Source organism: Mustela putorius, unplaced genomic scaffold, assembly GCF_011764305.1.
Source record: "Mustela putorius furo isolate JIRA1106 unplaced genomic scaffold, ASM1176430v1.1 tig00000788_pilon_pilon_pilon, whole genome shotgun sequence".
NCBI lineage: Eukaryota > Metazoa > Chordata > Mammalia > Carnivora > Mustelidae > Mustela > Mustela putorius.
The window spans coordinates 9,099,753-9,113,468 of record NW_025421481.1 but is presented as its reverse complement, the minus strand read 5'-3'; the positions used below and the strand labels follow the sequence as shown (position 1 = coordinate 9,113,468).

The window sequence follows — 13,716 nt, the reverse complement described above, 5'->3', positions numbered from 1 at the left end:
GTGTGTGTGTGTGTGTGTGTGTGTGTCTAGACTCTGCATGTGATGATATGCTTTAAGTTGACTCTATGAGATTGTGGGTATTTGGCTGTTTTGGGTCCATAAAAACAGTGTCATATAGTTCAACCTAACGGTGATAATTGTTAAGAAATAACAGTTGGAAAGAGCATCATAACGAAAGAGATTATAATGAGGTGTGAATATAGCTTCTTTTCATGCGTTATTTATCAAAAGCTCAAAAGATAAACTTTGTCAGGGATCCTCGGACCACTGTTAATCCAATTTATCTAAAATAACTTCTGTGGATGGTACTATAAAATAGTCTTGATGTTCCACTGGGGATTCATTGATAGCTTTATCACAGCTAATGAATCATTTTTCTAGCTCCATATGCTTTTGATCCAAATGGCTACTGTTGAAGGAGAATTTGCTTTGTATTTTTTTCCCCCTGTTGAATTCATAGGGTTAATTACTCTGGGGAGGAAACAAAAGTCTCAGTGAGTTTTCTTGGGCAAGAAGAATGGCAGCGTTCTTCCAGAAAGCAGAGTTCGACTGTCGTGTTGAGGGTTAAAACCAAGCTGACACACAAAGCAAAATGAAACCAGAGCTGCAATTACAAAGTGGGACAGATGTAGGAGGCCAGGTTTCCTGTGGCCCATTTTCCAGTTTCCTGCCTGCAACCTGCACAAGAGGAAGCTGAATGTTACCAAGTATGAGAACTGAAGAGGAACGTGCTTCGGGCCAGAATTAAGATAGGCACACAGAACACGGGCAACAAAAACAATGGCAAAGAAAGTGAATGCTTGGGTTTTAGTCCAAAAATGTCTGTCTGTTTCAAGAAAAGACATTGTCAGTAAAGCCTGTGGTTCCCTGCGAGACTCTGTGGCGGGGGACCTGGGGACGGGCCCGGGTTGTTGGAACCTCTGAGTTTTATAGTCCTACTCCTCTTTCAAGATGCTCTTTAAATACAGTGGGTTACCTGAAAAGATTTTCCCCTGCAGTGCCCGGGATTTCTAAATCTGCTTCCTGGGCATGTTGATAAATGAGGGAGGTGGATGTGGTTAACCGAGGGGCTATAATGAACTACAGCCTCATTTTGGGAAGGCTGGGTGACCAGTTGGCTGCTTTGATCTAACAGGCTTGTGTTCCTTTAACTGCCCAATAAAATTGTGTGTGATGTTTTCAAAGAAGAGATTAAATGGTGATGTGTATGGTTAAGACTGCAGAGCACACTCTGTGTGTGTGTGTGTGTGTGTGTGTGTGTGTCTACCTGACGAGCCCTGTGGGGAGAGGCAGGGCTCCTGCAGTCAGAAGACACTGGAGAAGTGGACAAGTCCATCTTTCTCCGGAGATTAAAAAGAGAATAATAAAATTATTCTATGTGTGGGCTACTAGCATATTCTAGAAGAGTCTCTGAAGTCACATGTTATAGTCCCCACCTTAAGAGTAAAGAAATTGAGGTTCAAAGAAACTTAGATTCACTGCATACCTTTTTTAAAAAATATAAAGCAAACTTTATTTCTTAAGCATTTTTGAGTATACTGTGTAGTAGTGTTAACTATATGCACAGGGTTTTACAGTTACAACATTGTTTTTTATCTTTCAGAAGTAACTGAAACTTCAGTCGCATTAAACAACTCCTTTTTTTCCTTCCCCCAGGCCTCCCTCTACGCCCTCAACTGCCATTCTCCTTTCTAAGAGTTTAACTACTCTAGATACCTCAAAAGTAGAATCATCGCTGCATGCCTTTCTATAGAATGCCTGTTGTCTGCCGGTGCCATGTTGGAAATTCTGGGTGACACTCGTGTAAGGATGGCTGTCACTAAGAAACCCCATTGGTGGGAGGCTTGTGGCAGGCTCTGTAGAAGGCAGAGATGAAAACAACAGTCGGCCTTGTTGAAGGCTCATAACGGACAGGGCACTGTGCTGAGCTTTTCCCCATACACCCTCTCATTGAAATGGACTTACCTCTTGGAGGTACAGAGAAATTGGTCTGCGCTTTGTAGGCAGTCTATTATTTATGAACCTTCTGGATTGATTACGGTTTCTTCTTCAAGCCCAGAAAGGACAAACTCTGTACCAGGAACATTAGGAAATTAGGGGATGTTGCCAAGTTAGGGAACACAGAGGTGCCCAGGTGAGGCAGCCTGGAGGGAAAATAGGCCCTTTTCCATCTCAGTGCAGGTCTATCTGAAAATGGGGAGAGGGGGAGAGACAGGGCAGGGTTGTCTAGTAGTGGGGTGGGAAATGGCGTGGACATGCAGATGTGGGAGGAAGTAGAATGGCTCAAACACGCTTTCCCAGCCAGAGTTAATGTAGCCATCCATTTGCTTTTCCAAAGGAAATTTACCCATAGAGAAGTCACTGATGAACCAATGGAGTTGCTTCTAATATATCCGGAGACAACAGTTTCATAGATCTTCTTTACAGTGTCTCCCCCGCCACCCCCTGACAGTCTCTTTCCTCAGAGGGAAGAGTTATTTGTAAAACCGTACTAGCAGAACATTGCTAACTGATTATAAACGGTAAATAAGTAGACCGAGTAATGGCTAATTTCCTTCTCTCTGTTTATCCTGCCCTTTAAACATGGACAATCTGTAGCTATTCACAGAACGAATGAGAATACAAACATTTGTTAGTGAGTAAAAAGAGCTTTAAGGGGCTTGAACTTGGTCTCACAGATTGGCTTATTATTATTTTTTTTTAACGTGTAGTGGTTGATGATAATGAAAATGTCTTTTGAAAATAAATTTAAGTAATTTAAGTAGGGGCACCTGGGTGGCTCAGTCAGTTAAGCATATACCTTTGGCTTAGGTCATGATCTGGGGGTCCTGGGAAGGACCTCTGCTATTCCCCCTGCTTGTGCTCTCTCTCTCTCTCTCTCTCTCACTCTTTGTCAAATAAATAAATAAATAAATAAATAAAATCTTTTAAAAAATATAATCTTTATTCCACCTCAAAAAAAATAGTAAAAAAGACTTCAAGTGTGGGCTGCATAGTTACAAATACTGTCCTTACTTACTTAATGCTTTAAAGGTACTCTGTGCTGAGTTACTGCCGATCTCAAATAATACAAATTGTTGTTTTCCAGTTCCTTGACTTAGGTACCTAAGCTTTGTTTTATATAATGAAACGGTTTCTGCCTTTTCTCTTGGACATTGATAATATAATGGTATACAAACACTTTGTAGGTGCTGCTCTGGACAGAGGCGTGGAAGTTAAGAGAATTTGTCATGTTAACAGTGTTAACATTCAGCCTCCTTTCTCTAACCAGTCACGTTTTAGCAAGCGAAAAGACATACTTATGGAGCACCTACTTTGTCTGCTTCGTACACAGAAGTTTTTCTCCTCCTTGGGTCCTCTAATTTCTGACTAAAATTGTGGTTTGTGTGCGTGTGTGTTTTAATGTTGGCCAATTTCTTTAGTTCCCACAATATGTAAGCTTTAGAAAATCAAATAATTCTGTCCCCTCAACTCCCACCTTAGTGTAACTTTAAAAATGAAACCAGGAACATGCAAAGAGAAGTGTTAGGTTGCCATCAATAGAAAGAAGAACAAGTAAGTTGGTATTTCGACTTCTAAGAATGGCAGCAAAAACCACCTCCTTTGCATAGAGAGTCTGGGCAGCCGCATCTCGCAGCCAGATGTCTGGCGCCACCTTGTGGCAGACAGATAGAAGGCCCACTTCCGAGAGAAGGGAAAGCAGCTTCTGGAAGTAAAGAACCATTGTGAAGAGATGTTCCCCAGGGGCACGGCTACGTTTTGTGCGGCTTGAAGCTTAAGCATTTTGAAGAGACTGTCTTTGGACCACCTCCTTCAAGTTAGAAATAGAAAATTACCAGGGCCCCTAGCAAAGAGTGGGTCTCTGAGATTCACTTACACTATAAGGTTCATTGTGAGTTGGCCTCAGAGTGCTGATTCAGGGGGCCCAGGCAGTGCTGGCAGTGGTGGGTAGAACCGAGTCTTCTGTCAGCTGCTGGAGGCTTGGAAGGGAGCACAGAACCCCTGCTGCTGGGTGACTTCTGTTCTTCTGGCTCAAAGTTGGGTGGGCGGAGGTTGCCTCTGGGTAAATTGCAGGTGCATTCCCTTCCAGCCTCCCAGGCCAGTTCTTGCTTTAGCCTTTGCTGATGCTTCCAAGCCTGCTGTGGGCGGACTTCTGCCTCTCTACTCTCGCCCCTTTAAAATTTGACCCATCCTATAGTGTGAAGGGTGAGTACTCTCCCTCCTCTGGAAAGCCTTCTCCAAAGAGCCTAATCCTGATTCTCGTGCATGTTCCCTGCAGTGTTACAGAGCACGTAAGGGCATAGGCTGTGGCATGGAGCTAAACGCAGTTTTATTTATTCATTCACTCATGAGACAAATGTTTGTTGGGTGTGTCCAGGCTGACCTGTCACTGATCTAAACTGAGGATAGGTGAGTCAGCAAAACAAAGATCCATACTCACTGAGTCAGCGTTTGGGACCAGTACTTCTCAAGCCATCAGTGGGAAGGGACTACTTCTTAAAAACTTCTGAGAAACTGTGGACTGATAATTTTGGGACATACAAAAAAAAAAAAAAAAAGAACAAAGATACCAAAATAGCAGCCCGATTTTTAATGATAGACTTTACAGGCATGAAATGACATTTCAATAAATAGAATAAGTGTAATGAGGGAAAATTACAAAAAAAACTACATAGTCCTTGAAAGTGCATGCAAAGGCAATTAATATAGATCATTATTAATACTGGAAACTTTTTTCTATGTAGTAATTTAAACCAAACAAAAAGTTTGTAAGTGAGCTAGAGAGTCCCTGTATTAAATGCCTATAAGCGCACTTTGAACGCACACCATATTTGTTAGCACTGAACTTTTCATGGAGTAAGAGTTTGGTTCTTGCTCACTAATGAATTCAATCTAGGTTGGATACAATAATGCTATTTGCAAGAGATGATGTATCTAAACTATTCTTGTGGTTTTTTTTTTTCAATTACACTGGAGAGAAGCCAGTCTCACAGAGGTATGTTGACAGCACTAGAAAAGAGATTTTGCAACCCCGTTTCCACAAACTCGGGATATTAATTTTTTCTTAACATTCATCTAAAAGCAAATATTGCATTTACAGTAACTTCTTGGTTAGTTGCCAGTTCCCATAATTTTTCCTATAAAGTTATAGTTATATTTAAATCTTTTAATGAAATCAGTGAATTCTAGATTTTTGTATACTTTTGGGTTACAGTTGAAAAACCTCAAATATAAAACATGTTAGTGTGGTCCCACTTCACGATTCTGACTAGTGTCTAGTTTGTAGTTTGTGCCAGTAAGATGAACCCACACGGATCACATATGGGATATAGTGATAGTGCCAAGTGGCAGTAGAAGTCTCCATATACTTATTCTTGGTTTCTGTACTCCTATCGTGGGCTGGTGACCAACAGTTAGCACTGGGTTGTTGACCACACACGGGATAGACTATTCTAGGGCCCCTGCTTTTCTGTGGCTGGTCCTCCATTTTCTCATCTACAAAGTAGGAACAGAAAATGGATGTGTTTTTGAATTAAATGAGATAATACAGGGAAAGGGCTTGATGGAGGGTGAGGGCTTAATAAAACTACAGGCAGTGTACACAGAAGGCAAAGATAAGGCTCTTAGGATTAGAAAATACAGATAAGTGAATGAATGAATGAATGGATGAATGATTAACTCTGTGAGGCAGACCGTGAGAAATGCTGAAAAGATTTGTGGCATGAGTGTGTGTGCACCCGTGTGTACGTGTGTGTGTGTGTGTGTGTGTGTGTACACGTGTATGTTGCTTTCATGTGGGAGGAGCCCGGTGGCCTTCCGGTCTTCTTAGTTCTTAGTGCCTATTGTTCGAGGCACTGGGTTTAGCATCGGGATGATTGCTGCGTTTACTGGTCTCCCCCTGTTGGTGAGTGCAGGGCTTTCCCTGCCCTGGGGAGGGAACAGCTGTCTCTTCTTTTGTGCTGGGTGTTCATTGGACCCCCAGGGGCCAGGGGAAGTGTGCAGGGGAGCGGGGGAGGGACTGGGGGCTACTGCCCTTGACTGGAGGGAAGGATGTGGAGAGGCTGAACCTGGGGCATTGCCATTGCGGTCCGGTGGCTCTCAAGGAGGCAGAGGAGGGCAGCCAGGCTGGTGACTGTGATTGCTGTGTCCAGTATGTTGCATCCTTCTCTCTGTGGCTCCATTCGGATTCGAGAATAAATCAAGGATACTATTCGCAGTCTTTAAAAACTTCTAGAAGAGTTGAAAACACAGAATGAGGGGTAGAAGGTGACACACAGTCTGCTTAGGGGTCTCTCCCCAGGGCCAGAAGACAAGCCCTAATGGGCGGCCAGCTCTGCCCCCTCCTCTCCGCATCTGCTGCCTGGACAGGCCTGGGGAAACTACCTATGTGGGCTCCAGCACCAGCGGTCATAAGCATGTTGTCACAGATGTCCCTTAGGATGTAACTTTAGAACACTTATCTTTTTCTGACCCAGTAGCTTTCATCTGTGTGACTCTCTGCGCTGCCCCCTCCAGGACCATGAGACCTGGAGTGGAGTTAGCCCCAGGGGAGCTGTGGGCAACCATGGGCTCATAGCAGCTGGGAGGCCTCTGGCCGAGTGTCCGGAACCAATGTTTCTTAAGCCGGAGTCAGCAAATATGTGCGCAGGGATCTGAATTTTCTCAGAATTTAAAAAAAAAATTTTTTTGTCCTTTCATTTTTGATGATAGTTTAAAAAACCACATAAACATATAAACTATCCCCAAAGAGCTAAAGAGTCTCCTTGGATTCCAGTGACTTCACTGGGCTCATTGCCTAATGAACAAAAACACCAAGGTGATACAATATCTAAATGACGCCTTTGAGCTACGTGAAAGCCAAATGACCTCACAGCACACTCTATGAAGAGGTTTCCTCGTTGCTTAAAAAATAATAGTAAACATATCAATAACACCAGGTAGCGGGTGTAGTTCAAGGGCATGATGAGTAATTCGAGTGATCCTTACAACAGCCTTGTAAAAGAGATACTTTTATTATCACCCTCCCCATTCTACTTACGAGGATGGTGAGGAACAGAAAGGTTAAGGAATTTAGGCAAGGTCTCACAGTCAGATAGGACCGGTACTTGAATTGGAAACCAGAGGGGCTGGCTCCTGCGTCTGCTCTTACCCCCCCCCAACCTTCCAGACAAAGTGGCTCACTCCCTCACTGCTGCAGGTTGTAGGGAATAATTGTGCTTCAGTGAAACACTGCACCCTCTGGGTGATGTGGTTCTGATTTTCGGGAAGCTAATTTACAACTCTGTTAATTATAGATAAGTGACAGCAAAGTAGCTATTGTCTATAGATATGCAAATTCTATTCTGTCTTTCTCTCTCAGCTCAGTTGATTTTTCTCCCACCCTCAGGTTTGCCCCCTGTGTGCCTTCATTTCAGTGTTTCTGATCTACAAATGTTTCTGCCGTTTGGATATTTTTAACCTTGTTACAAAGGTCTGTCTAGTTCCCTCCTCGATTAGTGAGTAAAATAAAATCTTTACCATGTTTTCATTTTTATATCTGTATGAGAACAATGTTGTTACTCATTTTGAAAATTTAAAAAAAAAAAGATTTTATTGACAGTGAGAGAGCACAAGCAGGGGGAGTGGGAGAGGGAGAAGCAGACTCCCTGCTGATGCAGGACTCAGACTGGATCCTGGGATCCTGGGATCATGACCTGAGCTGGAGGCAAACGCCCAACTGACTGAGCCATACAGGCACCCCCAGAATTGCTTTAACAAAGGAATTTCTCAACCCATAGCTTCTTAGTAAGTTTCTCCACGACCTTCTGCTCAAGCCCCGCCCCCCCCCAGGTGCCCACCCCCTTAACCTGCTCTGGCTGTGTTTTCCTGTACAGCTGTTCTCCCGACACTATAGTCAATATTCCTATGTTTGTTGTTGTGAATGGCCTGTCTTCTCCTGCTGGGATGTGAGCTGCATGAGGACTGAGGTCTTCGTCTCTTCTGTTCACTGATCCCTCCCAAATACCCAGATGGTGTTTGGCATAATGTGAACGCTCAAAAAAAAATGTATGTATATATATATATATATTTTGAAAGAGGTGGGGAGAGAATTGAATCTTTATAGGGTATAGTGGTATAAAATATATCTTACTCAAAAGGGCTTCATTGGCTCAGTCATTGCCATAACCTTGCTGTGAGTTTGGGACATCTTTCAGCAAAACATCATCTGTCACATATAAAATTAATCAGTAATTTGAATGGGACATGGCAGGCATCTGCTTTGTAAACTTTGTTTTATCATTATGTAAGAATCATAAACCTTAAGGAGCTTATATCCAGTATTGTTTATATTGAAGGGAGAATATAGTAGGAGTTTTAATGAAAATCATCTGTCAACACAGGGAACCTATTTCCCCCCTCGCTCCTTTAAAAGGAAGTATGTGTGTTATTCAAATTGGACAAACTGTTTTAAGTATCTAACGAAACTCCCGTGTGTGGCGAGATCTGGGCTGTAAATTACAAAGGGAGAGGAGCGCTAGGCAACCAGCGGGTGGCTTTGTTCTGGAGGTGGGTCTGGCCAGGGCGGGCACTGTCCTCTTTGAGGGGAAGCCAGAGGAAGGCCAAGTGTCTGATGCTGGGAGGCACCTCTTCTCGTAAGATCAGAAATGGACTGATCTCCTAAATATTGAAGTGCAGAGTTTGATTTTTGCATAAAGAATGGCGTGACGTGACCAGACAAAACTGTGTACGTTCAAGATCAGGTCTGGGCAGGGGAAGGGGAAAGAGAAGCATTTTCTCATGAGCAAAAATTCGACGTGGGGAATATTTTTAAAAGATCTGTAGCAATTTCTTTCATGTGTTCTGCATATTTTAAGCAGGGGATTGTGGGGACTCCCGCTGCAGGAGGTTAGGCTGAGGAAATATTTTAACTTAAAGCAGGTCTCCGTTTGCATAATAATATATCAAACGTAAACTTCAAGTATCCACTCTTTCTTGAACTTCTTGCTTAATAAGAGCTATAGTATGCTCTCTAGATTGCTCACGTTCCTTAGGATGGCAGCCGGAGAAATTGGACTTTATTGTACCTGCATTTTTTTTTTTCCGTGAAACACATTTTATTATAGAGGAAGAGCGAGAGCAAGCGAGCACAGGCAGAGAGGCCTGGAGAGGCAGAGGGAGAAGCAGGCTCCCTGCCGAGCAAGGAGCCCGATGTGGGACTCGATCCCAGGACCCTGGGATCATGACCTGAGCCGAAGGCAGCCGCTTAACCAACTGAGCCACCCAGGCGTCCCTGTACCTGCATTTTAAGACCGAGTGCTTTATTAAAGATTCTAGGTGTCAAAGAATAAGAAAAGAATTAATTTTAAAACTTTTCTCTGGTGATAGAAGTACTCATTTGGATGAACTTGCGAATATGTTCAGTGCTGGTCGTTGTTGGAAGGGCATGCTTCCCAGTCATGGCGTTAGAATCTTTTCCAGTGTCCCAGAGGGGGCAGAATTTGTCACAGGCAGAGGTGATAGATTGTGAGCGTAATTGTATGTGGAAACAACTGCGTAAATGTTGATTAAATGTATTTAATCGTAATTAAAATAAATTAGGATTGAAGCTAAAAGCAGCACAGCAAGTGCCCTTGAATGGAGAGAACCATCGCAGGGATGTCAGCTGGGGGCCTCTTGCCCCCCCCCCCCAGCCGTTGCCCACATACCCTCTTGTTTTAATGGTGTTTTAATCATCTGGGTGATTAGCGCCCAGAGGGCTGGGAGGGCCTGGAGCCACGTCCCCCCCCATCCCAGAATTACCTCTGCCCATGGTTGAAGGGGACGACCTGTTCATAGGTGTGATTATAAACTCCCAGGACAGATTTCTGAGTCGCGTGTGGCTGGGATTTCCAACAATAAAGATGTGTGTGCTCTACATTCATTGACACTGGAAGGCCAGTGAGGACACAGGAGTGGCCAGCAAAGCTGCAGAAGGCGAGAATGAGGACCCCCGCACCCGGCTCGCTGTGCTTTACGCAAGAGTGGCTTGATGCCAAGATCCCCGCCTGTAGAGTGGTGGCAGTCACACTTCTAAGGAATCCTCCAGTCCTCAGAGGTCGTCGGACTGTGACACCTCAGTGTGGGAGACTTGGGGGGAGGGCTGGGAAAGGAAGGTTCCAAGGCCCACCCTGCTGGTCTCTAAGCGCTTGGCAGGGGCAGCTCTGTGAAGTCCGGTTCGCAGCTCCGTGCCTTCCCTTGGCCCATTTCCTCTACTCCAGAAACCCAGGAGACCCTGATGTGGGGCCCCACCCCCACCACTTGCTCCTCTACTCTTGTTCATCGCCCTCTTTTCTTTTCTTCTTCTGCCTTTCTCTAAGGCCCTGGTGGTTCCTTGGCCAGCTGGTGGCCCTTGCAGTGAGATCAGGTCAGCCAACCCCCACCCCTACCCCTGGCACTGTTCAGCACGTGTTTTTCATGTCTAGACGCACTTCACGATTGTGAATGCGACCCTGCAGTGCGAAGATAACGGCACTCCTTTGAAGAGAGAATTTTTGGAAAGCAGAGACACTGCATGTTGTCATAGTCAACTTTGGCCGCCATGGTGCCACCTGACAACCGGGCCCACGCGTCCTTGGTGCACCATGGCACTTCTGTTTCCCGCGGTGAGCTTCAGGGATGCTGCCTTAGCCTGTGGGTCGTGGGCCCGGGCTCAAGGCTTTGGGCTGAGTTCATGTTGGCTCCCTGTGTTTCATTTCGGGGCAGTAGCCTCACAGCAGGGACAGGAGCATGAGAGGAAAAGTGCAAACATGTGGCGCTTCTTAGACCTTGGCTCAGGATCAGCATGGTCATGCCTTCCAGTGAATGTTGCATTGGCCAGATGGAGTCCTACAGTCAAGGTCAAATTTCACTGGGGTGGGGAGAAAGAGCTGCACCCCCCCCCCCACCTCGTGCACGGCTGTGTGGTCACTTCAATAGGAGAAGGGGAGGAAGATGGAGAACGTTTCATCCTCCTAACTTATGCCCAGAGAACATGGTTCCCATACCTGGGGTTGGGGTCCCATGAATGGGGGTTTCAGACAGCACCAGAGGCTTTAGGAGTCCTGGTTGGCAGAAGCAGAAAGTGTAAATACATTTGAATACACAGATAGGTTTCCTTTGTCCCATCTGGAACATGCTGGTTTGAGTCCTTGAACATGCAGGTGGCTGACCGCCTCCCTCCCTGGTGCCCGAGCCAGAGGCCCGGCCGCCCCTGCCCTCCAGACTTCCAGACCCACGGGCAGCCTTCTGCCCTTTGGAGCAGTTCCTCTGAGCATCTGCTTGAAGTTTCCAAGATATTTTAAAGCTTACTGTCTGAAGTGTTGGGCCAAAAGAATACCAAAAAATTTGAGACGCCTGTTCGCAATTCTTAGTGCCAACGATGAGAAGCGAGCCTGTGGCTTATCCACAAATAATCAGGAGGGTGGGTCATATTGGGAACCCGGGCTGGCAGCTGCCACACATCACGGCAGTTGTGCTTACAAGACTCTTGAAATGCAGGGGCGGTTTTGATCTAACAGTGACATGATTTACTGTCTCACAGACCGAGTGGCCATGGTGGCGAAGATTCATTTCTGGAAAGACTATCTCCTTTAAAGAGCCATAAATAAAATGCCTTATGGGTTTTTGGAGATCATTCCTAATCTGCTTTCCTTTAACTGAAAAGCCCGTGGTTGCTTAGAGAGAAAAAAAATAATGTGTTCTTTTGGCTAAATATGTGAAAAGGAAGAAAGAAGTGAGTGCTTGTTGGATGGTGACATGTCCGTTCCCATGTGGGAGAAAAGTAACTTGTCCACCTGAAGGCTGCCCCTTTAAGAAGATGCGGGGAAGGTGTTGTGGAATTGACACAACCAGTGGCCCAAAGGGGTCCTGGAAGGAAGTTATCCTGGCTATCAGGTGTCCTGGACTCATGCCCCTTGCTCAGTACCCCTCGGCTTCAGCATCTCCTTGTTGCTCTCCTTGTGGGGAACCCTAGTGTTCTCTGGTTCGGTCCCCACCCCCAGCTTGCTTTTGAAACTCCAGCTGGAAGCCAATTTTCCACCCTCTGGTCATCCCTGGCTTCCTCAACCTGGCACCCCTCAACTCACCCCCACTCAGCACAGAGTGAAAGCCGGGGCACTCGGTGTGTCCAGCTGTGACAGGGGACCAGCCCAACCACCTCTTTCCTCATGCAATGAATGTTTTCTCCCCCCTTCGTTGAGAGGATTTATTTTTATTTTTTAAATCTTATTTTCATTCCATGATAGTTAACATGCAGTGTTCTTTTCATGTGTATGATACAGTGATTCAGCAGGTGCAGATGTCACTCAGTGCTTGTCATGATGAATTACCCCCCTTAATCCTGGTCACCTACTACTTTAACAACCGTGGATATAATAAGTGCATTAGTATTAGTAGTAGAATCAGTGCCCGTTGCCATGAAAGTCCTCAAATGTCTGAAGATAAGGAACTACCTGGGGGGAAAGGGGAAAATATTTCTTCAGGGAAGTTCCCTCACAACTGGGTCATCACAGGTAAGTAGGAGTTTACCAGGCTCCAAGGCTAGGGAACAGCATTTTAGAAGGAAAAGCCCTTACAAAGTCTACACCAGAGTCAAAGGAAAAGAGTATTTTCTAATCCAGTCATAGCTGGGAAAAATGCTTTTCCCATCGGAGCGGTTGTGGCCATGGGTTTGATCTGTAACAGGACAAATGTCTGGTGAAGCAAAGGGCTCTTCACGTGGCGGTGGTGATCGTCAGTTCACAAAGCTGTGTCCATTGGGCCCCGAGACATGTGGCACCGCGCTCAGTTTCGAAGTCCGGGGAAGACACCGAGCAGCCCCACAGAGACCCTTCCCTGGGCAGCGCGGCATGTAGTCACGCTGACAGGCAGAGCCCAGCCCCCACTCGTCATGGGGTCCAGATTCACAGCAGATCACGGGCTCCGAGACTGACCAACAAAGCAGTCAAGAGTCTGGTTGGGAACAGACTCCGGTGTTAAGAGGGGACTCGCTGGAATGGGGACTCATCATGCAAGTGGGAGCTCGTGAATCGCTTTCACGTTCCTCCCGATGCCACCCCCTGGCTGGAGGGGACGCCTGTCGTGACTACAGGGATCACAGGGCTTCCTGGTATTTCTGAATCGGGGCTGTTTGCAAAAATGCCTCCAGAAGGCACCTGAGTCCCAGTGGCCTGTGGGGTCGATGCAAAAGCGGTGTTTTGTTGGGTTCCCTGTGGAAGGGAGGGCAGGAGCCGAGGCGTCCGGCCCGAGGCCACCCCCGGCCGCCGTCCAGGTGGGCACCCGCACTGACGGCTCTGCCCGCCTTCTCCCCCGCAGGTATGGAGAGTGCAATCACGCTGTGGCAGTTCCTGTTGCAGTTGCTGCTGGACCAGAAACATGAGCATCTGATCTGCTGGACCTCCAACGATGGTGAATTCAAGCTCCTCAAAGCAGAAGAAGTGGCCAAACTGTGGGGCCTGCGGAAGAACAAAACGAACATGAACTACGATAAGCTGAGCAGAGCCCTTCGATACTATTATGACAAGGTAAACCCTTGAGCCTTGCTCGCATGGAGCGCCGCCTGCTCCTTTCCCTGGTGAAAGCAGATGGTTGTGGACCATGAAGCAGATTAGAAACATCAGATGGAGGCAATTTGTGCAGGTTTTTCTGGTGGAAGGGAAAGCTGTGCCATAGGGATTTTTTTTTTTTTTTTCCTAGAAGCCCTTTGCATGTTCCTATGGG

General features: G+C 46.0%; 1 protein-coding gene across 1 annotated transcript in view; it reads left to right on the top strand.

The window, feature by feature from the left end:
* Positions 1-13,716, top strand: part of ELK3 (ETS transcription factor ELK3) — a 68,472-nt gene that overhangs the window by 14,110 nt on the left and 40,646 nt on the right. Inside the window, exon 2 of the mRNA XM_004748495.2 lies at positions 13,312-13,520. Coding sequence (XP_004748552.1) covers positions 13,314-13,520 — 207 coding nt within the window. The 5' untranslated portion in view covers positions 13,312-13,313. The remainder of the gene's footprint in view (positions 1-13,311; positions 13,521-13,716) is intronic.